Source organism: Acartia tonsa, chromosome 11, assembly GCF_053477335.1.
Source record: "Acartia tonsa isolate MP-2025a chromosome 11, ASM5347733v1, whole genome shotgun sequence".
Classification (NCBI taxonomy): Eukaryota; Metazoa; Arthropoda; class Copepoda; order Calanoida; family Acartiidae; genus Acartia; species Acartia tonsa.
This window is the reverse complement of record NC_137270.1, coordinates 25,335,472-25,353,642: the sequence shown is the minus strand read 5'-3', so window position 1 is coordinate 25,353,642 and position 18,171 is coordinate 25,335,472. Positions and strand designations below refer to the sequence as shown.

The following is an 18,171-nucleotide window of genomic DNA, read 5'->3' as shown; positions in this document are numbered from 1 at the left end:
CGAAGCACCTCTATAATTAGAAATGTCCGTCTGAGGGTAAAACATAATTCTTCATCTGCTATTAAAAATAGACGGCTTTAATTTTTGAGAATATACTCTATAATTTTGAGCATCTAATATGTGATTTACTTATTCCGTCAACCTGTCGGAAATACCCTGCAAGGCATTTAATTTAAAATGTAAAATTTTATTTATCAAATGCTAAATTAGATAGACGATAGATTTTTTCTAGAGAAGATTTTCCTGAGAAATGAATATCTACTCTCTACCTTATTTAGTCGGTTAGTCTGTATGTAACCCTCCATATGACATCAATTTCTGTAGGGAAATGTGCCTTTTCTTTTATTGAAGATAGAAGTCTAGCCTCTAGTCCATAAAATAAAGTAACAGGATCTCGCTGTGTGTGTGTGTGTGTGTCTGTCTGTATTTAAAGATCTCTATAAATGCAGAATCGATATGGTTCTCCTTTATAAATAAGCATCCATTATATAATTTACCTTGTCTGTCAGTCTATCGGTAATGCTCTGATGGTCATTTGATTGATAGAAACATGATTTTTTCCCGGGTAAAATTTTAAAGGGCGATGAGCACCTACTCTACATCTCAATTGGCCGGTCAGTCTGTCTGCAGAAGTCTAGAGGCCACACAGTTTTACCGTTGGCCTGTCAGTATAGTTTTTAGTATTTCCAGGGAAGACTTTATTATCTTAGCTTCTATTCAAGTTTTGTATGATTTACAACATACAACAATAAATAACTAATAAAAATATTTTTATTTGTAAATATATTGTCAATTTGATTTCAATGTCTCATTCTTAATATCTAATCTACTTAACTGATTGGGTTCTCTATTTTATATAAACTTAACATCGGTCCCGTGATGGTTTTAGGCTATTTAATTTTTAGATTTAAGTCTTGGGATGGGTTTAAGCTTTTTTTCTAGTCCGTAGATAATAAAAGGGCAAACGCTAATAATATATACCCTTACAAAAAGACATGTTTTTTTATGGCAATTTTCATTAAAAACCCTTAAAACTAACTACACTCTATATTCCTAACTTGATAAAATACTCCACTCTTGTTTTCTTTAATTGATTTTAGTTTAAAGGGGGAGTAAATATTTTTAGGTGCGCTTCACGCACCGCCCTTATAAATCCAAGGAAACACCACTTAATCAAAAATTAATCAAAAAAGTTTTAAAGTGCCATTTAAAGAGTGTAGGATATGTTGATATAACTTTTTAGCTTCTTTATAATTCACTATGGCTGTCACTACGTAATGCTAAGGGGGGAATGTGATTTTTTCAACTGCAATGAAAGATAGAAGGCTAAAACTTAATGTTAACATTCCCATCATTATGGAGTATAATTAACTATTAAAGATTCATGGAGGTCGGAATGCTTTTCAGGACGTTTTTGGATATTTTTTTATCTTTTAAATTTCAGGTATAGTCCCTTTTGTGACATTGCCTCTTAAGGTGCATTTTGTCGTATTTTCACAGTAGCTTTTCACCTATTTATAGCTCCTGCGGGGCCAATTGCCTAACCCTGCGGGGAAATCACCTGACCTAACTTAACCTAGAATAACTTATTTAAAGCTACTATAAAAATATGATGAAATGCCCCTTAAGAGGCATTGCCTCAAAAGAGACTATACCCCAAAGTTTTCCATATTTCTAAGAGATTTTTATGTCTGTAGATGAAAGGACAAGTAATTTTTTTTTTACATAGTTCTTTATATCTTTGGTTTTTATGGTACGATAAATTTTTTGTGGATTATAATATTAAAAAAAAAGAATTTCTCGCTGTTTTAAGCATCTAGTATGTAATTTACTTTGACTGTCATCCCACAACATACAGGAAAAAGGATATGTGACTTTTTCTACCTAAAATATGTATTCATTTCAACAGATGCTCTTTAAATCTACTTGTCTGTATTCTTATTAATGATTTTTTGTGCTTTGCTACTTAAAGATGTTGTCATCCTTGTTGTCATACAATAAAGAAATATTTAAAATCAGTTTTACATATTAGGTTAATTTTTGGTAAATTATTTCCAAAATGAGTGTTTTTATCTACCCCCCCCCAAAATTTTTTTTTTTAATGGGGTTATTCATCCTTCCTGCTAAGATTTTATAACATCCCCTTCCACCCATAAAAAATGTTTTGTCGTGGGGGGGGGGGGGGGGGGGGAGGGAGGTTAAATTATCTTCTGTACTTTTTTTTCAAAGATTTTTTCTAGCTCCCTTCCCTTCGGTCATTGCAGGGTGGGGAGAAGGGATAGGGGAGAAGAGATGGGGGGAAGAGATGGAGGATATAAATAGGAAATAGGGATGGGGAAGAAGGGATAAGGACAAGAAGGCCTATAATCAAATAATCTCACCCCTTAAAACGCCCTTATTTAAAATTAATATATATAATCAAAATGCCCCCCCCTAAAGCAAATTGCCCCCCCGGGGCACTTTGCTTTAGGGGGGGGCAAAATTTTACAAAATCTTCAAAATGCCCCCCCCTAGACAAAGTGCTTCGCACGCCACTGAGTTTATTATGGATTATTGGAGCACTATGAGTTATAAACATTCATACCTTGGAAGACTTGAGCTCATTTATAGACATTTATTTCCTATATAGATCTGACATGGATCTTGAAGCAATAAAGAAGGCTGTTTTGTAAATGTTAAAAATTGGAAGAATCTATTAAATAAAAGTTATCGCAAATATACTTAGTAAATAATATTGATACTTTAAATTTAATTAACACAAATCAAAGACAAATTATCAAATATTCAATCTTTGAAAATGATTAATTAATTTGTGTTTAGAAATAAATGCAGGGAGAGAGGTGAAATTGGGCTGTTTATTACACTAATCCCCAAAGTTTTATAATAATGTTTTCTTATTCGTTGGCCTAACAACTTTGAGGACTTTATAGAATTCTGATTGGTTAATTCATTAACTTGAGTGTCCAAATTTTTCAACCATCAATTGCAATATACAGAGGGGGTAATTTTGTAAGTCATCATTGGGCCATTTTTTCGGCCATTGTTGTATCCCTTTGATCCCTGCATAGTTGTCTGATAGCCTTTGATGTATTTGTTGTTTGTAAGTTGACACTCTATTGACAATATCATTAAAGGAATGAATTATGAAACACTGATAAAAAATTTAATTTATTTTTTAGTTACTGTAGAGATATGTCAAGAGTAAGGTTTCATATAATTTATTTTAGAATCTTACATTTTCTTAATTTTTTAATCTTAGTATCCCTCAATATTTGTTAGGTTTTCTTTTTGTTTGTTAAGATTTTGTTACTACTGTACTAATAGCCATTGTAGTTTTCAATTTCAGATACTTTTTAACATGGTTTTAACATATTTATTTTTAGATTTCTGTCTATTTTACTGCCCTAAATCCCATTGATGCTATGTGTGCAGAATGCAATTTTTTCATAGTTTAAATGTGTTAATAATTTAGGTATGGCTAGGCCTATCTATTCTACATATTATAAGACTCTCCTATCAACGTTCTGATTATGCTTCTGACCCAAGTGAACTTCAAGCAGTTGAAACAAGTGATCCAAAGGAACTTCAAGCAGTTGAAACAACTGACAACAGGCAACAACCAAATCCAAACTGGCCCCAACTACCAAATGTACCCCAACTGAATGTACAACAGACTAATATGATTCCATCTCCACAAATGCAGGGTGGTTTTCCAAATAACCTACCAGGCCAACAACCAATGTGGCCTAATTCCGGGGCTATAAATTCTCCAGGTGGCCAACCAATGGTGACTAATCCTCTATCACATGTGGGATTTCCTGGAGCACAAAATCCTATGATGATGGGAGCACCAGGAGCATTCAACTTTCCTGGAGTACAAAATCCTTTAGCCCTTGGAGCTGGTTTTCCAGGAGGCCACCCTCAACAGATGAATCCAAATAGTCATGTGATGCCTGGCATGCCTGCTCATTTTCATCCTGTTGGACATTTGCCATTTCCAGGTTTTATTTTTAATAAATATTTACTGACAACAAAATATAACTTATGAACCTATTTTCAAGGTGCATCAGTAATAAAAGTTATAGTTCAATATTTTATTAAAAGAAAATGTCAAACAGTGACAATTCACATCTCTATGATTGTACAATAAAACCAATTATTAATTGTATAAATGTATAGTTATACTTATGCAAAGATTATAGGTATGGATTGTTTCCGTAAGCAGTCTTTTTTTCTGTCACGCAAACCTTTTAAGATAATTTAGGAACTACACCACTCATGCCCTGGCAAGCCCCACAATGGACTAAAGAACAACTAGCTTGGTGGTATTGGTGGAATTATTGGCAGAAATTTATGAAGGAAGAGGAAGGTGAAAATTTCCCTATATATATATAAATAAGGTGGGAATATTATTACAAAAGCACCAGAAAATGTTAATCCTTATAATAAAGTAATAGGATCTCTATGTATCTATCTGTCTGTACCAAAATATCTAGCTAACCACTGAACTGACATGGTTCTCCTGTCCAGGGAAGCTTCTCATAGGTCATGGGAAGGTTTAGAGAAGGTACCAACATCCTCCCAGGAAATATTGCCAAAAAAACAAAATATAACTTACCTCATCTAACAGTTGTAATAATATGTTCAGTTAATCATAGATTTTAAAAATATTTCATGTGCCCCCAAAGGCCTCTAGGAGTGTAGCCCTTAGTAGAAAGTTACATTAAAAGGTACTGTTTATTAAATTCTTTTAGTTGAAGAAGATTGTGGTGAAAGCAAATGGACTCTAGATAAACAGACAGGTCTTGAAATTTCAATAAAAATCTATTTACATCAACAACAAGCACCCTTTGGTAATAAATTTTTAAAGGATTTATAAAGGGCGTAAAAAAAACAATTTTAACAGTCTTCTCACCTCTCCAGAGTAACATTGCTTTAGACATAGCCCTCATGGAAATTTTTTCTTTACCTGGAGAGTGCATTTTTTATTACAAATTAAGACGAATTTTGTCTTTTTTTAAATGAGACCAAACTGCCTTAAATTATTTAAATTTGTAGTACAAGTTTTACTCTTCATTCTCCAAATTCTACAAGAGGCCTAGGTCTTGAGCTATACTGCTCTGGAGAGATGAGTAGATTCTCAATTCTACAATATGTTCTGTTTGTCATTGTTTGAACATGAATTAAATTAACCAAAACCAAAATTTGAACCAATAATGAAGGGTTTATAATAAAAATTGTGAATGATTATTATTTGTCTTTACACCCAATGAAAAGAATAAAAAATTCTAGGTATATGCTACCTTGTACTGGAGCAAAAATTGAAATGGAGTGAAGCAAGGGACACATGCAGGAGAGAGGAAAATGGAGCAGATCTAACTTCCATTAATTCTCAACAAGAACTAAATTTTATCCAAGGTATGTTTTATTTTATGTGTAGTTACTGTTCAATATTTGATTCAGGATTATTTTAAAATATATGATGTTTTCCGCCCAGAAAGAACATACCCCCCCCCCCCCCTCCCTCCTTTTTAATGATTAGGAAAGGTAGTTTTTTCAAATTCTAACATTTTTAGGGGTTCTAACCCTGTACTCTTCTGTACAAAATAAAATATAGCCTGAGGTAAAATATAAACCAATTAAAAACTCCCCCATATCTTATTTTTGATATATTTTAAATTGTAGGCTAATTTCTTTGCTTGACTGCACATTAAGCAAACTCATTAAATAATTAGATAATAGGTTAGGAGCAATCAAATAATAATTTAATTCATATTTGAATTCTAATTTCAAATTTAATTTTTTATTCTTTTGATATTAGCTCTGTTAGCCAACACAAAATGTGATAACTGTAGATTCTGGATGGGATTTAATGATCTTGCCCAGGAAGGAAACTGGGTCTGGTCAAATGGAGATCCAGGTTACATAGTACATACCTAGCATTTTTTATATTTTTTGTTGTAACTTCATCTCCCTGAGGAACAGTAAGATCTAAAGCTTTGTTATACAAATTTTAGCTTTGTATTTGAGAATAAAATATTTAATATAAACATAAACTTCAACAATTTCAAACTCTAATTCAGTAGTTGCTTTGTGATACACTAATATTTGTATATCATCTGATATATCCTCCATTCCCACAGTTTATCAAAATGCATAGTTTACAAATCAAAATAAGGTTCATTAAAGTACTAGCATTTAAAAGCCCTACTTGGCTATGAACATTTTTATAGTAGAACTACAAATTATCCCCAAAACACTTTCCCATTTTTTTTTTACTTAGAAATGAAATAGTGTGCTATTTTTTAAAATCTCTAAAGAGATTATTCATTACAGATTTTTAAAAAACCTTATTTTGTAAATAGTTATAATTTATTGCATTACATTTAAGTTACCTACACAAATTGGAATAGTGGAGAACCTAATGGAGGCAGATGGGAAAATTTTGGAGAGGTTCTATAATTTTTTTTTTGTATTGCTTCAAACTTAATTAATTAACTTAACTTCAATTAATAACCAGTGGATTAGAACCGGTTCTCAGCCATACTGAAAATTATGTCTTGCATCATATTAAATCCAGTTTTCTATGAATATACAAATGTACAATTATAAGATTAAAACCAGTTTTTTAGCATTTGCCATCAGCATATGGGGGCTAAAAAAAACTGGTTTTAATCTTACAATTGTATATTTTAAATCTGTGGTAAGCTGTTTATAATATCATGTGAGAAATAACTATTAATAAGTAATACGAAATTTGCTTTAAACTAGGGTTGGGCCGGATCCTTTTTTGGCCGGATACCGGATACCGGATATCCGGCTGATTTCAAATGCCGGATATCCGGTATCCGGCCGGATATCCGGTATCCGGCCGGATATCCGGCCAACGCCGGATATCCGGCAAATATCCGGTTATCCGGCCAAATTACCGGATATCCGGCCGGATAACCGGCTAAATTACCAGATATTAAAGTAGCAAAAAAAGTTTATATTTAAACTTTTGAGATTTCATATATAAAATTTACATAAAGATAAACATACTCAAAAAATGTTCTTCTAGCTTTAATAATAAGAAAATTATAGCCATTTAAAATTTTAAAAAGCAGAGATTTTTGGTGTAAAATCTAAAAAAAAGTTATAGTCGGATATCCGGCCGGATAGTTTCAATATCCGGTATCCGGCCGGATATCCGGCCACACCGGATATCCGGCCCAACCCTACTTTAAACAGCAGGCCACTATTTATTACATAATTTAAAGTTTTTTTTAACTAAAATTAATCTATTTAGATGGTTAAAGGTTGGGGTTATAAATGGAATGACCATCCTGCTGTAAGAATTAATCCATCTGTTTGCAGCAAGAAAATACATTTTTAGGTAACATTTGTACCTGTTTTCATGCTTTTCTGGTCATTTTAAATTTCACCAACCAATATTTGATTGATATAAATTAAATATATGGTTTCATATACTATGATTGATTATTTAGAATCCGTATTTTTATGAGCCATTATTAAATTATTTTGTGATAATTTTGTTTTAAGGTATACAAGCTTTCTACAAAAGAAGACAAATGTTCACAAATTATTGTGTAATGAAATATTGATAGTAGCATTATTAGCTAGATGACAAAACAATTAAATTAATATGCTAATATAATAAAATGAAATTGAATAAATTGTTAATTTTGTTTGTTTAATAATAATAATATGAAACTTCAAATTCCTTAAAAGTTGAATTATCTATAATACAAAGTAGCTTGATGTCTGTCTGTCTGTCTGTCTATCCGTCTGTCCGTCTGTCCGTCCGTCTGTCCGTCTGTCTGTCCGTCCGTCCGTCCGTCAGTCCGTCCGTCCGTCCATCTGTCTGTCTGTCTGTCTGTCCGTCCGTCAGTCCCTTAAGATCTTAGTAACCACTGAACCGATCGGATTCTACTCTTCAGGGTATATACCTATTGGTCCTGTGGTGGTTTTCTTGGGGAGTGGGACAACCCCCCCCCCAAAAAAAAATATGAAATTCCCCTCCCCCCCCCAAAAAAAAAAATTGTGGGGGAGAGTATGGTTCGGAGCACCAGAAATTTTTTTTTATTTTTTTAAAAACTACCTTATGGGTCAAAGCACCTAGAGGCCAGGGGCGAAGCCGCTAGTTTAAATATAAAGAACCAAAAGAATCAGAATTTAAAGGTTTAAAAAAAAAGGATATTTAATTTTAATAAATTATGTAACACAAAAAAGAAAAATATTAAGCGCTATTTATTGGTGCTTTTATTTTTGTATTTTAAATCATTGGTTCTGTCAGATTTCTTTATAAACCTTTTAAATCTAGAAATCTTTCAACCTATTTTGTCGACCCCCCTCCCCAAATTTTTTTTACTTAAAAAATCTTAATTAAAAAATAGGTTTTAGGATTCAACTACCCCCTCTTCAAGTGCCCCTAGAGGCCTCTAGCGTAACCGCTAGTATAGTATAAAGACATTTAAAACAGACAGAAACTTCTGCGATGATTTTTCTCTTTTCCTATAACTCGGGTATCCTAACCCAGTGTAGCTGTAATCCTTATACTAAAGTAACAGGATGTCTATTTGTGTGTCTGTACCGAAGGATCTTGCTAACCGCTGAACTGATCGGGTTCTCCTTAACAGGGTAGATTCTCATGGGTCCCGGGAAGGTTTATAACTATTTTGGGGGAGGGTACCACCACCCTCCCAAGAGAAATGACAAAAAAATGAAATTTTTTTAATATATGGGAGACTTCAACGTAACATAAAAAATTATCGTAGAGACTTTAACAAACAAAAACATTTAAAGTGCCACTAGAGGCCTCTAGGGGCGTAGCCGCTAGTTCTTATACTAAAGTAACAGGATGTTTGTTTGTCTGTGTGTTTCTGAACCGATTGGGTTCTCCATAACAGGGTAGGTCCCAGGAAGGTTTATAACTATTTTGGGGGAGGGTACCACCACCCTCTCAAGACAAATCACAAAAAATCAAAATTGTTTTTACGTTTCTCGAAACAAAGAGAGGTTCAACGAAACATAAATGTCAAACGCAACATAGACATATTTAATTATAAAAAAAAACATTTAAAGTGCCTCTAGGGGCGTAGCTGCTAGTCAAACCTAAAGTAATAAACAAAAAAATTATCCACACCCCATTTTCAATTTTTTTATAATAAAGGGATCTGGGAGGTTCATGTATACTTGCTCAACAAGGCACTTTCAGAAAGTCAAATTGAATAGAACCATTTTGGTCCAGTGATTAGCAAGAACTAAGGGAAACATAGAATACAAACTCCTTTAAAATTAGGCCAAATATGAACATGAATGTCCTTGTTCCTTACTCCACTTTGAGATACTGAGGTAGTTTCGTAAGGAACTATTATCCTGCTCCAAATGCGAAATTTCTCGGAATAAGATGCTATCTTATATAATTCAAATTACTATACTATACGTCGAATCATAGATATATTGCCCGGAAGTTAACAGAGTCGCATTATTCGAACTAAATTCGCAACCTCGAGAAATGCTAGAATGCGTGAGCCATGTGTGTAAGAATCGCATCGACAGAATTTGTTGTAAGTGACAAAAAATATTGAATTCTGTCAATAATAAACCATTTTAAACATTTTTTATCTGAAAAAATTTTTTCTAAAATAACTAACAAGTGTTTGAAAAAAATAGAAAGTTTATTGAAAAATTACAAAAATAATATTTGAACATATAGGTGCATATTTAAAGTTCACTTCTCCACAGGTTTGCAAGTTTTATGAAATGCAAAATGCCCAACATTTCATTATAAGAGAGAGAGGTTTAATTCCATTTAAGGCACCAACTAGATTCGATTTTAAAACATTCATTCACAAAGGCTATACTTGGATAAAATTAGATAAAATTACATTCGATTTTGTGTGATAATGAAATAAATTACGCTTATATTCAATATAATAAAATTCGAGATATACTTTTGTAGGCTAATTTACCGATTCAAATCCATTAAATTTCGAACTGCTCTGGCGAAATGAGCGGCACACGTTTCGCTAATCTTAGTCTAAATTCTGTGGTTTGCCTGAGATAAAATAACGGCGTATGCAAATTGCGCCAACGCCCATGAATCATTGTAGATTCGAGCGTTGCGCCTGCTTCTAGGTAGGCCGTTACTCCACCGCATTTAAAAGACGTTTCGGAATATGGCTTCTGGATGCCATATTTCTTCAGTATTTCACGGACCTGGGCCATACTCGAGCTGTACTGTAGAGCTTGGGTCAACTTAGGAAACGTCATTCCATTCTGTGTGTAGACTACAAAGTTCAAATGATGGCGGGGATTTCCAGACTCCCCGTATTCTAGACCATAGTATCTAGCGTAGAGCCTGTAGAGCATCACTGGACAGTACTTACCCCTAAAACATATATATTTTATTTCATGATTGTAAGCTTATTAACTCTTTCTTTCCTATTTATAGGCGTCCGATAAACGATCAAAGATCAATGAATTATAGCAATTAAAGAGGATGGTGTAAAAATAATAACCCTATTTTATTGCCCTTCCTCAATATTTCCCTTTTTTTCGGAGTTTTTATCTACTCAATTTACTTACTTTGTTTCAGGGATAAAGGCATAAGTGCCTTCAAATAGTTGGTCTTGTTTTGTCTTGGGCAACCTCAACCTCACAAAATGTCCTTTGTCCTCTACATCTCTCTCCGTGATCTGTACATAGTCGCTGAATCTAAATATATATATATATTTATTATATATACTTTAATTCTTTATAAAGCTAAATGACAGTCATGTAAAAAATTTTAAATCTAGTAAACTTTCCTCCTAAATTTTCCGCCATTTTTTAATCTCTTTTATTCATTTTATTGTTAATTAAATAATTAAAATTAAATTTTGCTTTTAAATTCTTTCAGCTAAAATAAATCCCTTTCCCCTGTTCATTTTAACTCGATATTTATCGCGCCGAATAGAAGTAAATAAATATATTCACCTCAGCCAAGTGTGGAAATATGTGACCACTCTCAACAAAGCTCGGAACTCCACTATATCCGGTCGCTGTCCTTCTTCATATTTCTTCCATATTATTGAGTCAATCAGAATCTTGAGTTCCTCCTGTCCAAATGGAGTTGCTTTTCTCGGAGCAGGCTTCGTTGCCGCGAGACGCCGCATCATCGATGCACAACCAGTTGCTACGGCCGCCGGGATCTCGGAGGTTTCGCGCGCTAAACTAGTTTCAAGACTTACTAATGATGGGCGGTATTTTTTGAACCAGGAATAAGTTTTATTTCTAGAAACCCCATACGCCAAAAATTGTAAAGTTGATTTCTTATTAAAATGGGGGTATGGATAATCATTTGCTTCACAAAATATTTTGAATTCTCGGAGAATCCAATCGTAAGAGCTATGGGTACTAGAGGCTAAATGCCCCGAAAAAAGAGTTTTGAAGGAATCATAAAGATCAGGGTGGGATTCAATTATTTCCCCAATACCGCCCACATCTGTAATACTCAAACCATGCGGTTGAAACCCCCTCTGTCCTAAATATATTTATGTTTAGATCAATTATACTAGAAGAATTTTGAATACAAGTATTTTAGGTTGCAATTGTCCCTCTCAATTATTATAAAGTTTCATTTAGATATTAATTCTCTATTCTAGTAATAATTTTTTACTCAATTAACTTATCTATCCAAGTAAAATTTCTATTTTAACTATTCTATATCTATTCTATTTTATATCTATCTTATTACCTGTCATATCGCCGACGCCATTTTGTTGAGAAACCACAAAGGGATGAACAGGTTCAGGCTGGATATCAATAATCTCCTCCACTATAGCTATGTCGTCGAAATTAGGTATTATCTCCTCCACTTCATTTTCCGCCATTTTACTTTGAAAATAAACAAAATTACATGTATTACAAAAAATCCCTTAATCTAATGAGTCTATTAATTTTGAGGCTGGTTTAATGGACTCCCTTACATTCTAGACATTGTTACTAAATTCTATATTTTTGACCATTGTGACTTCGTACTTTTGTGCATAAAATTGATAATGATATATAAATATAATTGCAGACTATAAACTGTGTGTATTTTTCTTCCATTATATATATTACTTATATTCTAAATAATCTTAAGAATAATCCTTATAAACTAAAATGATCATAAAACAGTTGGAAATCTTTACTTATTTTTTAAATAGTAAAGCAATGAACTTCATGCTATTATTGAAGATTGAATCCAATTTCAACTCATGGAATAACATAGGGCGGGATTCAAAGATATATACTGCTTTGACCATGGGATGATAGTGTTGGCCATTATGGAGTAGAGTCCACCATGGAGAACTTGTCCACATAGGACAAAGTAAAATACATGTTGCATCATTATTCTGAATTCTCCTAATCGTAGGTCCCACTAAACTTACAGGTGGGCACATGAAATAAATCTTGTCAGAAAGTAGAGATTGTGCAAAAAAATTTATGCCGGTGTTTGATTTGTCCAATGAATCACTAAAATAAGTAGAGCATATTTTACTCTCCTCTGATGCAAATGCATCAATATCAGGTTTGACTTGAAAGTATTTAAAAATTGTAGATAAAAAGATCCTAGGTACTCCCCAACGGTCTGAATTGAAAGAGGTTCTTGATCCTGCATCCGCCAACTGTATTCGGAGATGTGATCTGGCTGTCCAGATTGGTACTGTTGTTATTCCAAGTTTCTTCTCGAAGCTCTTAACCTTAACAATATCTCTTTGTATATAAGATTTCCTAGAACCATGTGTGAGAAAATAATAGCATGCTGAACTATCCGTTTCCCAATATAAAAGTTTATAAGGGAATACGCGTTTCATCTTTACACAATTTTCTAAAAATTTTATGAGTCCTAATAATTCACGCCTTCCAGAACTATATTCTCTCTCCTCAGTATTAAACTCATAGTCCAGTAGCTCAATGATGTTTCCATGATAAAGCGTAAACACTTTTGATTCAGAGGCATCTGAAATCAAAATGTTTTCTGTCGGTAGGTCAGTGTCAGTAATCTGTTTGATAATCTCTTGTACTTCTTTTTGATATACTGTCTGACTTCCCTCTTTACATCCCGTTATTGCTTTCTTATTATAGTATGGTAAATGTTTAGCTAAAAATTCTAATTCTTTTATTCCATCACAAAATGTCACTCTACAATTCCAATTGCCATCATTTTTAATGACTGTTTTCCCAAGTTCATTATAGGAATTTCTAGGTAAGATAATAACAATATTTCCATGAGATATTCTGAGGGATTGTAACTTGCCAAGCACACTAGCTGCTTGCTTGGCAGGCACGGATCCCTCAGACTTATGCATGGCTAATAACTGTTTAATACTGTTTATATATTTGGTTTCCTTATCAGCACTACAATAATAAATCATACGTTGGGAACATGCCCAGAATCCTTGGTATAATACTTTCTGACTAGGTTCTAATTGACTTTTCTTAAAGTTGATGTTCCAACCAGCGGTTTGGAACAGGCGAATGACAATTTGAATCTTGTATTTACATTCCTCATACGTTGCGGCTATAATCCTGCCGTCATCTGATATTAAGGTATTATTTTAATTTTCTATATTTAGTCAAAGTTAAATTTAAATTGCTCTAGAATTTATTTAAATGCATATGCTAATCCTCAATTTGTATTAAAAGTTTTAGCAATATTTCAAGATTTAATTGATTCCTTATATGTTAAGTATATTTCTTATTTAGATATATAATTTCAAAATTTCCAAAGGACTTATTTTGTTACTTTAAAATTCATGATAAATTTATAAATGAGCTCAGGTTTTCCAAGGAATAATCATTTAATAATTAATTCTATTTGAATTATCAAGATCTTATACTACAAACAAATGTCTTACCATTATGCTACGATTTAGATAGAAAATTAAAACAATACACCTATATAAATGCAAAAAGTGATTCCTAGCCGATGAATAAGACTTTTTAAGGGCCGAGTCAATCTTGAAATTACTTCACTAGCTGCCGAGTACCCATAACACATCACAAGAAATATGAAATATCTTTCAAGGTCGTCTTCCGTTGTGATTTTAAAACCAAAATACTTTCTATGTTTTGGATTTAATCTCACGTGGAAGTAGCAATTACTAATGTCCAAGGTTGCAAAAAAGCAACCTTCGACAATTTGATGCTCGACCGCTTTAAGATTTTCCATTTTCGTCTTATGTTGTGTTATATGGGGATTCAGACCTCTGTAAGTAATTAAATAAATAGTTTTTAGTTTCAAAATTTCTATACTATTAAAGATATTTTGAATTCATAAATTAAAAAACTCTTACAATTAATGAATGAACATATGCTATATGCTGTTTTTTTTAAAAAATATAATGTACTAATTGAAATTGAAAAAATGATAAATTTCTTAAGTAAACTATTTATTTCCTACTAAGATCGATACAGGGCCGTTTTTTCCTTATGGCACCTGTATCGTCATATTCAATTGAGACACTCATAGGACTGACCCATAGAGGCTTGCTTTCTACGGAAACGCAGGCCTGTTCTAACTGCCATTTTTCTACTGTCTTAATTAAATCCTCCATATTATCTCGTGCTGATTTATTATTATTTTCCTCATAACATTCAGGAGGATTAGAAGCAAAATCCAAACTAAGACCGTTTTCCATAGTATCCAAAACCCACTCCTCTTAAATATTATATAATCTTAATAGTCATATAAATTCTTTATTTCTTATCGATCCTAATTATATTTCTTATTATAATGATTTTTGAAGTTACTTTAAAATTATATTATAAACCTGGCTGAACTACATTTAACATAAATTGCCGGCTAAGTTCCGAATGAATACTAAGGGTTGACTGAGGAAGAGCATATCCATTTTCATCAAGCCATTTTGTTAAGGCCTCTGCCGTAGCTTTAGGATCATCCCATCCTTTTTCTTCTATTATGGCAACAAGTTCATCTAAATTTGAACTTAATGTTATAAATTTATACTAAATATTGATTATTATGTACAATCTAATTTACTAGATTTATCAATATTGTCTACTATTTTATTTTAAATGAGCCTTACTTTCCTAAATGATAATATGCTATAATAATTCTTATTTGCTATTATGATGAAATTTAATTCATCATTGCCCTATCCCTTAAAATTTAAAATTTTTCTGACTTATTTTATCAAATTCATTAATAATTGTTGAATCTACAATTTCTCTACTATTTCATGTAATGAATTCAATATATTTAATTCAATAAATTCATTTCTCATAATTTATGTTGAGATCTTAATTTACAAAAAAACAAGGCATTCTATAAGATCCTATTTTAATTAATATAGTTTATACATTATATCAATTTGTTTATAGGAATCTATTATAATATATTTAATTTAATTTCATTATAATCATTTCCTTTACAGAGATCTTAATTCCAGACCCTTCCTAGCTTTATCAATTCTACAATTTATTTCCCATTTTCGAGATCTTAATTTCAGAAACATCCTGAATTTCATTCCCTTAATCCATTTCTTTTGAGATCTTAATTCTAGAAACATCCTTATCTATCTATTGTTCTAATTACTATTCATTTACTCACTTCTTTTAGGTGTATTTGTTCCCGGTACCAGGCTTAGAGCAGCAACACGTCCTGATTCCGCACGTCTCTGCTCATGTGCCGCGATGTCCTCCGGCCTACACGTGTTGTCCTTGTACCAATGACCAATCTGCCCACAACGACTACAACGTGAAGTACGTTTTTGGGCTAGAATGTTCAATTGGTTCAAGGACGAACGCGTGCCGCCAGAGGGTCCGGCTTGTGGCTGCAGGATATTCTGCAGTAGAGTCATAACATCCTGACTCTGGCTTTGGTTCTGGTTCTGGTTCTGGTTCTGGTACTGTGGTCTCTGATATCCAGGTGAATATCTCCCTCTTCCACGATTAAACGTTCCTCGTGTACTCATCTTTAACTTCTGGGTCGCCAACTGTCTAAAATATTGTTCATTTTATTATATTTAATAGTTTACTATTGTTTTTCTATATCAATTCTTAAGGTGTTTATTCCCTTTTAATAAGATATCTTAATTGTGAAACCGATGTGGTTCTTTTAAATTTCATAAATTTCCTAAACTTCTAACTATCTTATTAGGATATAATTTATTCTTTGTGAAATGAACATTAATTAACCACTTTTGAAATATAAGATTTTCATTTAATATGATCTTATATATTATTTCCAAAAAATTACTTCAAATTTCATTGTAGATTCCAAGTACGTTATTTATAACTTTTAATTTTCCAAGTGTGAATTAATTCACATCTATCATATTTTATCTATCCCTATCTATCAATTTAATTTAATCATAATTATACCTTGACAATTTCGATCCCAGTATACTGAACTCACAGTGTTCCGTATTTACGAGATGAGTGAGCTCCGCTCCATACATGAATTCCACGAGCGATCGTTTATAACGATCGCGCGTTTGGAGAACCAATTTCCTCGCTTGTTGCCTCTGGCTCTCTTTCTGCGCCTTTACTTCAGGAGTATCTAGATCAATAAATTAACCTTTATTTTTATTCAATTTCTATAAATTCTTTCATCTCTTTAAAGATTTCAATTCAAAGATTAATGTGGAACCATTGCACATGGCCTATATTTAGGACAAATTTAAACGCTATTTACTTTTATAATTTTTTAAATATTTAAGTTTATTTCTAATTCAATATGTATTCCACTATAGGATTTATAGTTTAACACTATAATAAAGATCTATTGTGTGTGGTCCTATCTGGAATAATTCTTAATTGTTATCTATTTATAACATTTGAAATATATATTAATCGAAACCTGGTTTAATATCTACTTTACTATTACAATTATATTGCAAACATTACTCAAAAACTTATCATAAATCTGATAAAATATCTATTTTTTTTTTTTCTATAAATTCAAATAAATTAATCCTTTAATTATCATAAATTGCCTTTAGGAACGTTGTCGCTAATTAATATATTCTTCTTTACTGTCATATCATTTTGTAAAGGACTATATATCTTATGTTTATGGTTATTAATCTTACTACTACATTTACTGTTTTCTATCTATTTTATTCTTACCATCATCCAAAGTCTTGGGCTGAAAAACCAAGTTGTTCTCAGTTGTTACGAGGAATTGGGCGTCCGACACTAGCCGCTGTCTGTCAGCGTTGAACACACTAAAAATTTATATTTTAATTTATAATTTATAATCAATCTATTTGTATTCTCTTTTTCTATTGATATCATGCTCCAGTAATAATTAAGTTTCAATCAGTATTTCCGTCAATTTCCTACTTTTGTTTAGGCATAAATCTATTCTATTATTTTTCTATTTCTATCTATTCATTCTATCTATTTTATACTTACTGAGGTGTACATATCTGTGCTTCTGACAAAATCTGAGTTCTTCTCGCATCAAATTCCTCCTTACTCATCCGCTCAATCTTAAAAACCTCCGTGATAGTATCTGAAACATAGAAAAAGTTTTTAATCATGTGATTTTTAATAATTTCATTTACTATTTCTTTACTCTTATTAGATTTCTCTGCTAATATATATTTCTATCAAATTTCAAATCAAATTCTTAAAAGTACAACAAATTGTACTCATTTTTAATCATTTTGATTAATATCTAATTTAATTAGAATTTGTTTAAGTACTCTAAGCATTCTAATCTTTTTCCAAATCAAATATTCTTATTAATTTTAAGAATTTAATATATTCTTTGTGTATATATTTTTGAGGACTTTATACCTCTTTAACAACAACAATAATAACAATAACATAAGGACTCTATCCCTTCCATGCTTTATATCCTAGGGACTTTATACCCTTACAATTCTACTATTAGGGACTCGATACCCTGCCAGGGTTTAAACCCTTATCAATTCAAATTTAGGGATTTCTTTCCCTCTCTTAGGATTTTTATTCATTTTAATATTACTGAAATTCTTTTTCAACAATCACTATTTAATTTGAACTTAGTTTTCCATATTTAAATTAAAAAACACATAGAGAAATAATAACTATTCGTTAATTAAATATTCAAATGATGTTAAAATTAATTTCTAATTTCATTGAAACTATTATGATATTTCTCTATTCGTTTGTTAATTCAAAACATCA

The 18,171-nt window shown here is 32.1% G+C and overlaps 3 protein-coding genes across 3 annotated transcripts; 1 reads left to right on the top strand and 2 right to left on the bottom strand.

The window, feature by feature from the left end:
* The first annotated feature begins 3,192 nt into the window (after positions 1 to 3,192).
* LOC145331205 (uncharacterized) lies at positions 3,193 to 7,720 on the top strand. Its single transcript, XM_080175826.1, has 9 exons — positions 3,193 to 3,201; positions 3,473 to 4,001; positions 4,265 to 4,369; positions 4,755 to 4,802; positions 5,293 to 5,418; positions 5,822 to 5,920; positions 6,392 to 6,453; positions 7,289 to 7,375; positions 7,543 to 7,720. The coding sequence occupies exons 1-8, from the start codon at positions 3,193 to 3,195 to the stop codon at positions 7,373 to 7,375; spliced, it is 1,065 nt and encodes a 354-aa protein (XP_080031952.1). The 3' UTR covers positions 7,543 to 7,720.
* A 1,963-nt stretch (positions 7,721 to 9,683) lies between these two features.
* On the bottom strand, positions 9,684 to 11,883 carry LOC145331906 (uncharacterized). Its single transcript, XM_080176779.1, has 4 exons — positions 11,741 to 11,883; positions 10,981 to 11,527; positions 10,591 to 10,719; positions 9,684 to 10,393 (listed from the first exon to the last, which is right to left on the bottom strand). Exons 1-4 carry the CDS (start codon positions 11,874 to 11,876, stop codon positions 9,988 to 9,990), a joined length of 1,218 nt encoding a protein of 405 aa, XP_080032905.1. The 5' UTR covers positions 11,877 to 11,883; the 3' UTR covers positions 9,684 to 9,987.
* A 709-nt stretch (positions 11,884 to 12,592) lies between these two features.
* LOC145331204 (uncharacterized) lies at positions 12,593 to 17,655 on the bottom strand. Its single transcript, XM_080175824.1, has 6 exons — positions 17,652 to 17,655; positions 17,413 to 17,512; positions 17,125 to 17,222; positions 16,378 to 16,555; positions 15,605 to 15,993; positions 12,593 to 12,731 (listed from the first exon to the last, which is right to left on the bottom strand). Exons 1-6 carry the CDS (start codon positions 17,653 to 17,655, stop codon positions 12,727 to 12,729), a joined length of 774 nt encoding a protein of 257 aa, XP_080031950.1. The 3' UTR covers positions 12,593 to 12,726.
* Positions 17,656 to 18,171: the final 516 nt, after the last annotated feature.

Coding starts and splice junctions, on each gene's coding strand:
- LOC145331205 (XM_080175826.1), top strand. Junction 5,419..5,821: donor AGAACTAAATTTTATCCAAG/GTATGTTTTATT, acceptor TTTTGATATTAG/CTCTGTTAGCCAACACAAAA. Junction 6,454..7,288: donor GATGGGAAAATTTTGGAGAG/GTTCTATAATTT, acceptor TAATCTATTTAG/ATGGTTAAAGGTTGGGGTTA.
- LOC145331906 (XM_080176779.1), bottom strand. CDS start 11,876: ATGGCGGAAAATGAAGTGGAGGAGATAATACCTAATTTCGACGACATA. Junction 11,528..11,740: donor TGGCGTCGGCGATATGACAG/GTAATAAGATAG, acceptor AAATATATTTAG/GACAGAGGGGGTTTCAACCG. Junction 10,720..10,980: donor TATTTCCACACTTGGCTGAG/GTGAATATATTT, acceptor ATATATATTTAG/ATTCAGCGACTATGTACAGA.
- LOC145331204 (XM_080175824.1), bottom strand. Junction 16,556..17,124: donor GCCCAAGACTTTGGATGATG/GTAAGAATAAAA, acceptor TTATTGATCTAG/ATACTCCTGAAGTAAAGGCG. Junction 15,994..16,377: donor CTGGGATCGAAATTGTCAAG/GTATAATTATGA, acceptor ACAATATTTTAG/ACAGTTGGCGACCCAGAAGT.